The sequence below is a fragment of the Nematolebias whitei genome, chromosome 1 (genome assembly GCF_014905685.2).
Source record: "Nematolebias whitei isolate Nwh7 chromosome 1, NemWhi1, whole genome shotgun sequence".
Lineage (NCBI taxonomy): Eukaryota > Metazoa > Chordata > Actinopteri > Cyprinodontiformes > Rivulidae > Nematolebias > Nematolebias whitei.
Window position 1 is genome coordinate 10,501,478 of NC_056498.1, and position 14,492 is coordinate 10,515,969.

At 41.0% G+C, this 14,492-nt stretch overlaps 1 protein-coding gene across 1 annotated transcript in view; it reads left to right on the top strand.

The window, feature by feature from the left end:
• The first annotated feature begins 812 nt into the window (after positions 1-812).
• ndufs2 (NADH:ubiquinone oxidoreductase core subunit S2) overlaps positions 813-14,492 on the top strand; it is a 43,586-nt gene continuing 29,906 nt past the window's right edge. Inside the window, exons 1-2 of the mRNA XM_037675094.1 lie at positions 813-940; positions 11,947-12,050. Of these exons, the coding sequence (XP_037531022.1) occupies positions 837-940; positions 11,947-12,050 (208 nt within the window). The 5' untranslated portion in view covers positions 813-836. The remainder of the gene's footprint in view (positions 941-11,946; positions 12,051-14,492) is intronic.

Here is a 14,492-nt window from a genome sequence, read left to right on the forward strand (position 1 = left end):
CGGTGGCGCAACTGGTAGAGCTGCTGCCTCTCAGCGAACAGGTCCCTGGTTCAAACCCCGGTCCAGGGGCCTTCTGGGTGGAGTTTGCATGTTCTCTCCGTGCATGCGTGGGTTTTCTCCAGGTACTCCGGTTTCCTCCCACAGACCAAAAACATGCATGTTAGGCTGATTGGTAACTCTAAATTGTCCCTAGGTGTGAGTGAGAGAGTGAATGGTTGTTTGTCTCGTTTGTCTCTATGTGTCCCTGTGATGGACTTGCGACCCGTCCAGGGTGTACCCCGCCCCTCGCACAGTGATTGCTGGACATGGGCACCAGCGACCCCCGTGACCCAAAATGGAATAAACGGGTAAAGATAATGGATGGATGGATGGATGGAGGAACAAAAATGACTGAAATTGTTTGGTGTATTAATTCTAATTAACATCAAAATTATGCTAGTTCACAAATAGCATGTTTGGTTTGGCAAGAGTTTTTTTTTTTTTTTAGGATTACATACATTATTCTATTAAATATGACTGTCCTAAATTAAAAACAAAAAATCCTTAGAGTTTTCCATTCTGAAAAAATATATTTTCAAGTTGATTTTTCTTGAACTAAGTCAGCATGGCCATTTGGAAATAAAATGTATCCCACCACCTCTCCCCCTTACAAAATAAATATATATGGAAACATTTAAAAATTATAATGCAAATCATTTACTCATTTGAATATTTGCTCACGAAGTGACGAAAACATTTCAGTTGTGTTACCGGTGTGGAGCAGCAGGTGGCGGCAGAGTTTCCTTTAATGACCCTGAAAAACAACCGAAGAAGAAACTTCAGGTCCAACAGTCAAGATGGCGGCGACATTGTTGAGGTCCATCTCCTGGATTGGACGTCCTTCAGCTAAATTGAAGCTGAACACGTTACTGAGCCCTGGCTGTACGATCCTGCAGAACAGGTATGATAACAAAAAGAAAACAACTGTAACGTATTTTGTGCTACTTGTTTTTTTGTCGTGCTTGAGCTTTTCACAACACACTGAAACGCTAACTATGCTAACCTGTATCATGTAATCTCTAAAATGAGTTTAATGCCACAGTTGGTTCTTTTGAGTGAATAAAACATATATTTTCAATGTAATACATACATCAGGAACACATTTAACGTTATTTTATTGTTCATTCCACTCCTTTTAGCGCGTGACGTCGCTGTTTATTTCTCAGACTGGATTTGCCACACACGGTTTTTTCTTATTTTATTAAAGTAAACTAATTAGTAGTCTGTAAACCAAACCTCAAATAAGTTGCCTAGCCATGTTTTTAAATTTGATGCCATCTGAATTTATTTTAGACAGGAAGAGATCAGTTGGGGAGAGAAACTGCCTTTTAGGTTTTAAATATCTAACAAACTAATACATTAAACACAAGTAATTTTTAAGATGAAGTACAGGTCCTTCTCAAAAATTAGCATATTGTGATAACGGTCATTATTTTCCATAATGTAATGATAAAAATGAAACTTTCATATATTTCAGATTCATTGCACACCAACTGAAATATTTCAGGTCTTTAATTGTTTTAATACTGATGATTATGGCATACAGCTCATGAAAACCCAAAATGCCTGTCCCAAAAAATTAGCATATCATGAAAAGGTTCTCTAAACAAGCTATTAACCTAACCATCTGAATCAACTACGTAACTCTAAACACCTGCAAAAGATTCCTGAGGCTTTTAAAAACTCCTAGCCTTGTTCACTACTCAAAACCACAATCATGGGTAAGACTGCCGACCTGACTGCTGTCCAGAAGGCCATCATTGACACCCTCAAGCAAGAGGGTAAGACACAGAAAGAAATTGCTGAACGAATAGGCTGTTCCCAGAGTGCTGTATCAAGGCACCTCAGTGGGAAGTCTGTGGGAAGGGAAAAGTGTGGCAGAAAACGCTGCACAATGAGAAGAGGTGACCGGACCCTGAGGAGGATTGTGGAGAAGGGCCGATTCCAGACCTTGGGGGACCTGCGGAAGCAGTGGACTGAGTCTGGAGTAGAAACATCCAGAGCCACCGTACACAGGCGTGTGCAGGAAATGGGCTACAGGTGCCGCATTCCCCAGGTCAAGCCACTTTTGAACCAGAAACAGCAGCAGAAGCGCCTGACCTGGGCTACAGAGAAGCAGCACTGGACTGTTGCTCAGTGGTCCAATGTACTTTTTTCGGATGAAAGCAAATTTTGCATGTCATTAGGAAATCAAGGTGCCAGAGTCTGGAGGAAGACTGGGGAGAAGGAAATGCCAAAATGCCAGAAGTCCAGTGTGAAGCACCCACAGTCAGTGATGGTCTGGGGTGCCATGTCATCTGCTGGTGTTGGTCCACTGTGTTTTATCAAGGGCAGGGTCAATGCAGCTAGCTATCAGGAGATTTTGGAGCACTTCATGCTTCCATCTGCTGAAAAACTTTATGGAGATGAAGATTTCATTTTTCAGCACGACCTGGCACCTGCTCACAGTGCCAAAACCACTGGTAAATGGTTTACTGACCATGGTATTACTGTGCTCAACTGGCCTGCCAACTCTCCTGACCTGAACCCCATAGAGAACCTGTGGGATATTGTGAAGAGAAAGTTGAGAGACGCAAGACCCAACACTCTGGATGAGCTTAAGGCCGCTATCGAAGCATCCTGGGCCTCCATAACACATCAGCAGTGCCACAGGCTGACTGCCTCCATGCCACGCCGCATTGAAGCAGTCATTCATGCAAAAGGATTCCCGACCAAGTATTGAGTGCATAACTGAACATGATTATTTGAAGGTTGTTGTTTTTTGTATTAAAAACACTTGTCTTTCATTGGTGGGATGAAATATGCTAATTTTTTGGGACAGGCATTTTGGGTTTTCATGAGCTGTATGCCATAATCATCAGTATTAAAACAATTAAAGACCTGAAATATTTCAGTTGGTGTGCAATGAATCTGAAATATATGAAAGTTTCATTTTTATCATTACATTATGGAAAATAATGACCTTTATCACAATATGCTAATTTTTTGAGAAGGACCTATGTTCATTAGGATTTTGTGAGAAAGAATACACAGCTGTGATTACAGAAAATTAACGTTTTATTTCATAAAAATATAAACAGAGGTGTAAGCTCTCTAAGATAGTTTGCTTTAAGTTCTGTTTGAGAGTTTATTTAATGTTCAACTTGTGATTTAGGTCATATTTTGCTAACAGAAAGGACTGATTTATAGTTTTGGCATTGGTTCCCAAAGTTAGTTTATGACTCCGCAGTAGGTCAAGAAACACCAAGAATCTTAAAGATAAGTCAAATTTATTTGTAAAGCACATTTTAAAACAGCAGCTGTTAACAAAGTGCTTAACAAAAAGATCAAGGCAGTAAATCAAAATAACAAGATGTAATTAAAAGCATAAAAAAACAAATAATGAGAAACAATGAAATACTAAATCAGATCACACTGTGTTAAACGTTAGTGAGTACAGATGTGTTTTTAAGGAGAGATTTAAAAGCAGGGAGTGAAATTGCCTGTCTAATGTTGGGGGGGGCGGATTGTTCCAAAGTAGGGCCCACAACTGAAAAAGCCCAATCTCTTCTGAGCTTCAACCTTGTTTTTGGTACAACCAAAAGCAGCTGGTCTGATAATGTCAGTGCCGAGAAGTTACATATGGTTGAAGTAGGTCAGAGAGGTGTGCAGGCGCAAGGCCGTTAATGCACTTAAATGTCAACAGGAGAATCTTAAAATCAATTCTGACACGCACAGGGAGTCAGTAGAGCGTACAGAACCATTGATATGTGCGCAAACCTGCGAGTTCCTTTTAATGGCTGAGCTGCAGCATTTTGGACAACCTGGAGACTTGAAAGGGAAATCTGATAGATCCCAACATGTAGTGTGTTACAGTAGTCTAGCTGGGTTGTAAGGGATGCATGGACTATTTTTTCAAGGTCAGATCTGGTCAGCATAGACTTAAGCATAGCTATCTGCCTTAATTTGAAGAAACTTTTTTGGTAGAACAGAGTTAATTTGTTTATTAAACAAAGTCAGAGTCTAAAACTATCCTTAAATTTGTAACAGATTGCTTAATTGGTTCTAGAATTGCGCCGCTCAAGGTGGCTGCATGTTGGAGCAGCTCTGTTACTTTCATTCTGAGATTTTGCTTTTGGAAACTGTGATTCCTCTTTTTCTGGATGTGGGTTGCGTTTTTTTTTTTTTGGATGGTGGTTTCCTCTGGTGTCAGATGCTGTGCAGCTGGAAGGATTTTTACTGAAACTTTTTTAGTTTTGGACATTTGTTATGATGCGTAACCATGGCAACAAGGCAGTTTTCTACAACCAACAGCAGCTGATTAACATCTCAAAAGCTCAAATAATATCTCAACTACAGCCCCAAATCTCAAATGAGTTGAAAAAGGATGTTCTGTGGACGCATTCTCATCTACCTGCCAGTTGTGCTCGAGTGCCTGACCACTGAGATCCTGGAACTACGAGGAAACATGGCTCATTACAGCAGAAGGGCAGGATCATCCCTCGGCACCTACAGTTGGCTGTCCGCAGTGACGAGGAGCTCGGAAGACTGCTGGGAGGAGTGGCCATCGCTCTGGGAGGAGTTCTGTCCAGCATTTGGGCGGTCCTACAGCCCGGGGGAACCAAGAGGCCAGCCGAGTCTGGGTGGATGGATCGGACGGCATCTGCAGCCAGTTTCTCAGGATCCACTGTGGGATGGACCTTTTCAAGAGATCCTTCCTGCCTACAGCCATCAGTATCTATAACATCTCTTAATGAAATGAGGACAACAAGTTACAACAAATAATTTCCCTCTGGGATTAATAAAGTATATTTGAATTTGAATTGAATTGCATTAAGTTAGGGCTGAAGAGAGTCAAGATTAACGGGATCCGTGACAGCGGTAGAGCTAGGGCTAAACACAACAACTTCAATTTTCTGATTATTAAAACTTAAAAAGTTTGAAGCCATCCATACGTTGATATCAAGGCATTTTAACAGAGGGTGAATTGAGCTGGAGCTGTTGGGTTTTAAGGGTAAATAAATCTGACAATCACCAGCATAACAATGAAATGAAACCATGTTTCCTCAGGATAGACTCCAAAGGTAGCTGATAGAGTGAAAATAAAAGGAGTCCCAAGAGTTGAGCCCTGTGGGACCCTACAGGAAAGAGACACTGATGCAGATACGCTATTTCCAACCTTAACACAGAAACTCATCACTTAGGTACGAACGGAACCATTCTAATACTGCACCTGTAATCCCAACCCAGTGTTCTAACTGCGATATGAGGATACTACAGTATCAAAAGCAGCGGTAAAGTCCAGGAGTACAAGGATCACAAACTGACCTGAATCAGTTGCTAACAGAATGTCATTACAAATCCACACTAAAGCTGTTTAGGAGCTGTGTTTTGTTGTTTAAAACCAAATTGAAAGATTTCAAAGACTCCATTCTCAATCAAAAACTGGAGTTGAATATAAACCATTTTCTCCAGGATTGTAAAAAGAAAGGGAAGTTTTGAGATTGGTCTGAAATTTCAATTCAAAAATACTTTTATTATCCCAAAGGGAAATTAAATATTGTAACTTATCCTCGTTTCATTAAGAGATGTGGCGCAGAGGTTAGAGAAGATGGGCCTGTGATCAGAAAGTCGCAGGTTCAACTCCCGGTACCGTCAACATAAAAAATGTGGATAGAAAAGGTGAAACACCCACACCTGCCTCCACCCTCATTGGCCCCACTGTGGGCCTCTGAGCAAGGCCCTTAACCCCCATCACCTGCTCCCTAAACAGGTTTCTCTCGAAAATGAGTTCTCTTGGCTCAATGAGACTACCTGGATAAATAAAGGGTAAATGGAAGAAAAAAAAAGGATACTGACGGCTGTAGGCAGGAAGGATCTCTTGTAAAGGTCCATTCCACAGTGTATCCAAAGAAACTGGCTGCAGATGCCATCCAATCCGTCCACCCAGGCTCGGCTGGCCTCTCGGTTCCCCTGGGCTGCAGGACCACCCAAATGCTGGGCATAAATCCTCCCAGAGTGATGGCCACTCCTCCCAATACCCTGCCGAGCTCCTTGTCACTGCGGACAACAGGCTGCAGGTGCTGGAGGACAATTCCAGTCCTTCTGCTGTCAGGAGCTGTGTTTCCTGCTAGTTCCAGGATCTCAGTGGTAAATTTGAGCAAGCTGAAGGGTCAAGTCCAGGTTTTTTAATTTACGGGTTTACTACTACATGTTTAAAAGCATTAGGAACCATGGATGTAACTGGGACCCTGTGTACACAATTTCGTTCCACCACATGCATCACTAGGCCTGTCGCGATAAACAATAAATCAATTAATCACACGATAAATGACAATTATCAACGTCATTTTCATTTATTGGCTGTAACATTTCTTCATGTCTCTCTCTTTCTACTGAAGACACTGGATGACAAAAAGCTCAACTCCGGTGCTCTTCACTGACCCCTTTTTTCTTTTTAAAATTAATTTTAATCATCCAAAATCGTGTTTTTGGATAGTTAAAAGCAGCTAAGCTGAGAAGCTAAGCTACGAGCTAAGCTAACAGGCCGACCTTGGGGAAAAAAACCTCTGTCTTGTCTTCTAGTAAAAAGTTGTTTTTCTCTGCAAAAAGAAGCTGAGAACTTGTGTACTGATTATTTTTATTAAATGCTTTGCATGGAAAATGCTATGCTAAAGACCACACCCAGCGTCCGCCAATTTGAGAATTGAAGAGTGACAGTCCATATCACATCAAGGGGCCTCCCTCCCATTTTTCTTAGAGGCTCACTGCTCGCTCCCTCACTATCCATCCTTCGGTTCAAACAGTCTTATACTGCCATCCAGTGGTCAAAAAAGGTACTACACACAAAAATTAACCAACATTTCTTCTTTTCACCTTCCATCCAGAAGGCTTCATCAGTCAAGGAAACACAACACAAAACTGATTCTTCCCCCAACAGCTTACTCCAAAGTGGAACAAACCAGTTATGTTGGTGCTAAGATGGTCTCTTTGGCACGCCCCCTCCGGTGCTGGCCCTCTTCCTCATTGACAGTCTTGTCAAACTGGTTCAAAACCACCAAACTCCATGCTCAATAATCCAGGTATACAATCCCAACAATTTTCAGTCAGGAGGAGGGGATGTGCCAAAGAGACCATCTTAGCACCAACTTAACTGGTTTGTTCCACTTTGGAGTAAGCTGTTGGGGGAAGAATCAGTTTTGCGTTGTGTGTTTCCTTGACTGATGAAGCCTTCTGGATGGAAGGTGAAACATTTCAGCGCAAAAAAAAATCAAAACTGTTTAGATGACCTGACTGAAAATTGTTGGAATTTGAGACAATTAATCACCCAGCAAAATTTGTTATTGTGACAGGTCTATGTGGTGCAAATGACAAATGAAGAAACTTTGACTTGGACCACACTTGTAGCAATAACTTTAGATAATTTCCAGAATTGAATAACATTTTTTTTAAAGGGCATATTTTCACAATCGCCGTTGTGACAAAAATAACAGTAGTCATAAATTAATAAAAAATGTATTGTGGTTGTTAAAGAGAGTGGTGGCGCAGAGGTTAAAGAAGTTGGGCCTGTGATTGGAAGGTCACCAGTTCGACTCCTCTTACAGACAACATCAAAATGCGGGTGGGAAAGGTGACTCACCCACACCTGCCTCCACCCTCATTTGCCCCACACTGAGCTCTTGAGCAAGGCCCTTAACCCCCACCATCTGCTCCCCCAAGCGCCCTAGATGGATGTGATAGGTCTGTGGTTGTGTCAGGAAGGGCATCCGGTGTAAAAACAATCGCCAAGTCTTCGTGCGACAGTTCGCTGTGGTGACCCCTGAAGAAGGGAGCAGCTGAAAATTAATTTTTTTTAAGACCTTGTGTTGTTACTATTCCTTAGCGTAGTAGGTTTATTATCAACGTTTGAATAAAACTGATTAAAAATGGGCCACAAACTGTAGTTTCTATCATTTTGTGGTTCAGAGGCTAAAACGTTTAGAAAAAACTGTTTCATGGCAAAGTTTTAAAACCAGATCTTACCCAACCATGTAAAGCATAAGTAGGGAATCAGTCTCAGCTACTACCATACTAAATATTAACTGAATATCTGCAAAACTGACTAAAATGTAGCATCTTTTGCATTAGCTAAGGCTATAGGTGTGGCAGCCATCTATGTAAACCCAAAGACTTCCCTTTCTTACATTTGAACCGTTTCATTAAAATCAGTTTTGTGGTTCATGAGATATTTTGACAACAGACTGACCATCACAAATGCACACACCAACATGGACATAAACATAATTGGCTTTTTGGTGGGAAATAAAAAGAAAGCAGTAAGTAAAATAAAAATAAAGATGCTGACACATATTCAGAGGTTGTGTTTAAATATTAACGTCAACAAAATCTTCAGTAAATCATAAAATCAAGTCAGCCAGTTAAATCGGTCTGTTTTTGTAAAAGAAGATGACATTCATGTAGTATGCTAAAAGGCTTGGTTAGCTTCAAGCTCCACTACAGTCATATTTTAATAACGGGTTCTCTCTTTTTCGAGCTACTTGACAGATATGTGACAGAGGTACTGTGTTGTCGATGGTTTAATCAGTGACATGAGACGTTAATTTTCTTTGACCCATCAAAATAAATGTGGTCATTTATTAACAGAATCAAAATTTAACATCAAAACATTGTACACTTGATTATACTGATCGGCTCTGATTAATAAAACTTGGCACGTTTTACTTAATAAAAACAACAGACATTTCTGAAGGCATCTGGATTAATTACTGGCAAGATAGAAGTTTAAAGATGGGAAATGAAGGAGTTTAAATGGAGAGAAAATATGGAGGAAGATGTATGTCTGTAGACCAGAACAACACGCTCCTTTCAAGCGCAGCTCGCCGTGGTACACTTGTAGTGAAACCAGTGACGACTCTTTACCTTGGCAGAGAATGGGTCCGCTGCGGTCAAGAGGTCCCTGGCACGCTACCTTTCAGCGTCTCCTCAGGGCGGCTGCGACTCGGCAGAAGTCGTGAGATAATCCGTTCCACAGAACAAACTTCCTCAGCAGTTATAGGGCATTCGCCGGGTGGAGCCACAGCGAGGCGTCGTGGCTCCTGCAGAGATGGATGCTCCATCAGCCTGGAAAACTGAGTCTGAAGTTCCACTCAGCAGTGGAAAAACTCCAGAACTACTCCACAGTACTCCAAGAGACTCAGAAGAACTCCGAGGAACTCCAGCCGAACTCCATCAGAACCAGAAGAACTAATGGAACTAACTGAACCAGAGAGACTCCGTGGAACTAACGGGCTCTTAAAGAGTTCTGCTTCCGGTCACTTTTAGGAAGTCCTGATTGGTTGAAGGAACCAACAGGGGTGTGGTTTTAGTGACATCAGAGGGTCATTACCAGTCAAGAAAACAGCGGAAATGCTTAGGGACAAGAGAAATGTTTTGACGAGGTGAAAAACACTGCAGGTGCCAGTTCTCTTGTTTCTGTCTGAGAGGTTTAAAAACACGACAGCTCGTTCCAACAACTTGTTTTCGACTGTCTCCGACTTTTGACCGACATCACTCATTTCAGACAGAAGATCAAAAATGCATAATTACTTTGTAAAATAGACATTTAACTTAATTTCTAATTTGAATGAGGATTAAAAAAATCATTAATACTGTTTCACAGTTGATTTAAAATGAGTGGTTCACTTCAACATTTAGAAATGGTATGAACTAAACACACTTTTGATTATCAAGATATTGTAAAATAGTAATGATAATATAAAAAGAGAGTGTTCTTTCAATTGATTAGTTCAGGATACAATTAGAAAGTCTCTGGATGAGCTAATTTGTATTTCTGGATTCAAATCAATGAAATAACAGTTCCTGTCCCATGAAGGTCTTCAGAGGCAGGTTTTGACCGGAGGCCGAGTTCACTACACATTGCTCAAAACACACCATGGTCATGTGTGTGGATGAGAATTGGTTTTCAAACATTTCACCTGGTAAGATAAAGGTCAAATAAATAAAACGCCGGAGATGCACAGTGAAGAGACTGTGTGGTTTTGCTGTGGGCATCCATTGTTGTCCATTATTCCTTAGAGATAACTCTGCCGTACAATGCTGATGTTGCAGTTTGTAGACGTTATGTCTTGTTTCCATCCGTTTTCTCATTTAAACTGAAAACGAAACTAAACACAACACCTGCAACTTCTATCACAAAGACAACTTTAACTTTGAAGTTTTGGTTAATTTAAATTTCCTTACTCGAAACTTTATACTTGAGTAAAATTTGAAGGAAAATGTTTTCAGTGAAGCTTTTTAATTAAAGAACACTTGAAAGTTTTGTTGGTAACCTGACCCGCTATCTTTTCTTCAGAAATGCCGTCATGGTTGGCTGTGATGCGGCTCTCTTTGGAGGCGTTTTGAGGCCAAAAGTTTCATTGTACTATTACTTTAACCTTTAATTTAACCGTAATGTAAATTATAGCATTTATTATATTCAAGCTGCATAACTTTTATATTTATTTGTTGGAATAAATAGTAACTTTCAACTTCAATGTTTTCTTTGTCCTTTATAGTGTCTTTTTTATGTTTCAGTAAAATTTTTTTATGCTTTGGTTTAAATCTAACTTTAGTGTTTTGTCATTAACAAACACATTTTCTCAGTTCCTTCAGTCTGAGTGTTTATTTTTATAATTTGTCACTTTTTTCAAATACATTTTTTTGTATGCTTTTTCGTTGTTTCTGTTGTTTTGTTCAGTTTTAAATCCATTTTTAAGCACTTTGTGTTACACTTATTGTATGATAGGTGCTCTATAAATAAGTAGGAAGATTGGTTGTTTGATTGGAAGTGTCTTCCAAAGTCGTAATAAAAGAATAAAATATAACATGTCTCTTGCAGAGCTGTTTCCATCAGAAACATCAGCTGATGTCTTTTCTCAGTGTTGGGAATTGAAGCGAGCAGGATCCAGTTAACGAGAGCTGCCATATTGTATTTGTGGAACCAGATTCTGTACATTGGGGTTTTTAAGTCCCGCCTACTTCCAGCACAATCATGGTGTTGGTTTACAGTAGTCCCTCGTTTATCGCAGGGGATCCATACCCTGAAGCCCCACGATAAGTGAAAAACCACAAAGTAGGAATAGTAGTACAAGTAGTAGTTTATTTTTATTATATATATTAAGATGTTTTAGACCCTTCCCACACTCTTGCAATATTCTAAACAAGGTTTCTAAACTCAAAACGCTCTAAAAGAACACAGAATGTCATGATTTCAGTTCTCTGCCTCCGTTGCTCTTTTCCACCTGTGAGCGCTCTTGGCCACACCCATTTTTCCCGCTCTGCATGGTGAATAGCTGATCATGCACGGAGAACAGCTGATCAGCTGCAGCAGGAAGTTTATCCAGCAGTATGGGCTGCACAAAGGTGTAGGAGGTGCTAAATAATGTTAAAACAATTTATTTTAAATTAAAATACCATGCGGCTCATCCATCAATCAGCCAATTGTGTGTCATGTCCAATCTTATTTTGAAAAACCGCAATAGAGCGAGTCCACGATAAACGAACCGCGACGTAGCGAGGGACTACTGTACATGGACAGGGTCGGACTTTAAACTTGTACTGAGACCAGCCTACATTGGAGACCTTGCTCTCCCTCTGACTTTAACTTCCAGGATCCCATAAGAGGTCTAGTGTAGGCGGATGATCAGAAATGGTAAGGTAAAATAAATCCACTGACATAGTAGGAGCAGTATTTGTGGTCGTAGCAGGTGACTCAAATCAGAAAACGTGTTTTCCTCAGGACTGAGACTTGATCTGGCTGAAAACTCATCAGCATCACTCGACTGTACTTCATGCTTGATCCTGATGCATGCTCAATAATCCAGGTAGAAGAATCCAAAACCAGATTGAACTTTTTTGGATTCATGCTTGATGTTTGTGTGATTGTTTCAGGCAGAAGCAATGGCAGCCAGATGTGGAGTGGATGGAGCAGTATGCCGGGGCTGTAATGTACCCCTGTGCTGAAAATCCGAAGTGGAAGCTTCCCCCATGGAACGGTACTCGCTGTCTCAGCTTTAGGACTTTTCTATCGTTATACGCTCGTTGGAAGGTGAACGTATTCTGGTGTAGGCTCCGTGCGCACGTCTCTACACACATCTGTAAACTCTCGTCCTGCCCATAACATCTGGTGCAGTCGAGATGACTTAATGAAACATCAAAAACTTATGCATCATCACTAGACGGAGTGTCGCATACACTTTTTTTTTTAATCACCCCATCATCAAGGTCAAAGGTCATGCAAGGTATTTGCTTATCTGGGCCATAACTTCTGATCCACCCAAGGTAATTTATTGAAACGGGATACATATATGCATCATCACCAGATGAAGTGTCACATTTACTTTTTATATCCCCAGTGCTGGGGTGAAGGTCACAAATCAAGGTCAAATATTATATAAGGTCTTGGCTTGTTCCACCCATATCTTCTGATAATTTAGTACAACTTTATCCACCTAATAGGTATCATCACTAAACAGTGCTGCATACACTTTTAATCACCCCAGCTCCAAGATCAAAGTCCCAAATCAAGGTCAAGGGTTATGTAGGGTCTTTGCTTGTCCAGGCTGTCGCTATAGATTGTTGTATAATAGTTTTGTTGATGGGCGTAAAATGTTTAGTATGCGGTACTTTTGTATTTGTTGTGTACTTTTAAATCAAAAGGAGACTAAATTTAGCACCTGAAAACTGTCAACCTGATATAAACCTTAACTTCCTGTGCTCTTAGAATTAGTGTTATTAATCCCTGATGCTTTTTCATTGTTGTTTAGCTGCTATCCCATTAAAAAGAATGCATTTCAAAAAATCTAGCAAGGTTGAGTCAGGTCCTCTGGACGGTTTCTTGTTTTGTTTGTCTTATTGTTAGGTTGATGGTCCTCCTTGATCATGTGAACAGCTAGTTCTGGCTGTCAACAACAAACTGCTTGATCCACTATGAGAAGGTGCCATTTACAGGTCCTTCTCAAAAAATTAGCATATTGTGATAAAGGTCATTATTTTCCATAATGTAATGATAAAAATGAAACTTTCATACATTTCAGATTCATTGCACACCAACTGAAATATTTCAGGTCTTTAATTGTTTTAATGCTGATGATTATGGCATACAGCTCATGAAAACCCAAAATGCCTTTCCCAAAAAATTAGCATATCATGAAAAGTTTCTCTAAACAAGCTATTAACCTAACCATCTGAATCAACAACGTAACTCTAAACACCTGCAAAAGATTCCTGAGGCTTTTAAAAACTCCCAGCCTTGTTCATTACTCAAAACCGCAATCATGGGTAAGACTGCCGACCTGACTGCTGTCCAGAAGGCCATCATTGACACCCTCAAGCAAGAGGGTAAGACACAGAAAGAAATTGCTGAACGAATAGGCTGTTCCCAGAGTGCTGTATCAAGGCACCTCAGTGGGAAGTCTGTGGGAAGGGAAAAGTGTGGCAGAAAACGCTGCACAACGAGAAGAGGTGACCGGACCCTGAGGAGGATTGTGGAGAAGGGCTGATTCCAGACCTTGGGGGACCTGTGGAAGCAGTGGACTGAGTCTGGAGTAGAAACATCCAGAGCCACCGTGCACAGGCATGTGCAGGAAATGGGCTACAGGTGCCGCATTCCCCAGGTCAAGCCACTTTTGAACCAGAAACAGCAGCAGAAGCGCCTGACCTGGGCTACAGAGAAGCAGCACTGGACTGTTGCTCAGCGGTCCAATGTACTTTTTCAGATGAAAGCAAATTTTGCATGTCATTAGGAAATCAAGGTGCCAGAGTCTGGCGGAAGACTGGGGAGAAGGAAATGCCAAAATGCCAGAAGTCCAGTGTGAAGCACCCACAGTCAGTGATGGTCTGGGGTGCCATGTCATCTGCTGGTGTTGGTCCACTGTGTTTTATCAAGGGCAGGGTCAATGCAGCTAGCTATCAGGAGATTTTGGAGCACTTCATGCTTCCATCTGCTGAAAAGTTTTATGGAGATGAAGATTTCATTTTTCAGCACGACCTGGCACCTGCTCACAGTGCCAAAACCACTGGTAAATGGTTTACTGACCATGGTATTACTGTGCTCAATTGGCCTGCCAACTCTCCTGACCTGAACCCCATAGAGAACCTGTGGGATATTGTGAAGAGAGAGTTGAGAGACGCAAGACCCAACACTCTGGATGAGCTTAAGGCTGCTATCGAAGCATCCTGGGCTTCCATAACACCTCAGCAGTGCCACAGGCTGATTGCCTCCATGCCACGCCGCATTGAAGCAGTCATTCATGCAAAAGGATTCCCGACCAAGTATTGAGTGCATAACTGAACATGATTATTTGAAGGTTGGTGTTTTTTGTATTAAAAACACTTGTCTTTCATTGGTGGGATGAAATATGCTAATTTTTTGGGACAGGCATTTTGGGCTTTCATGAGCTGTATGCCATAATCGTCAGTATTAAAACAATTAAAGA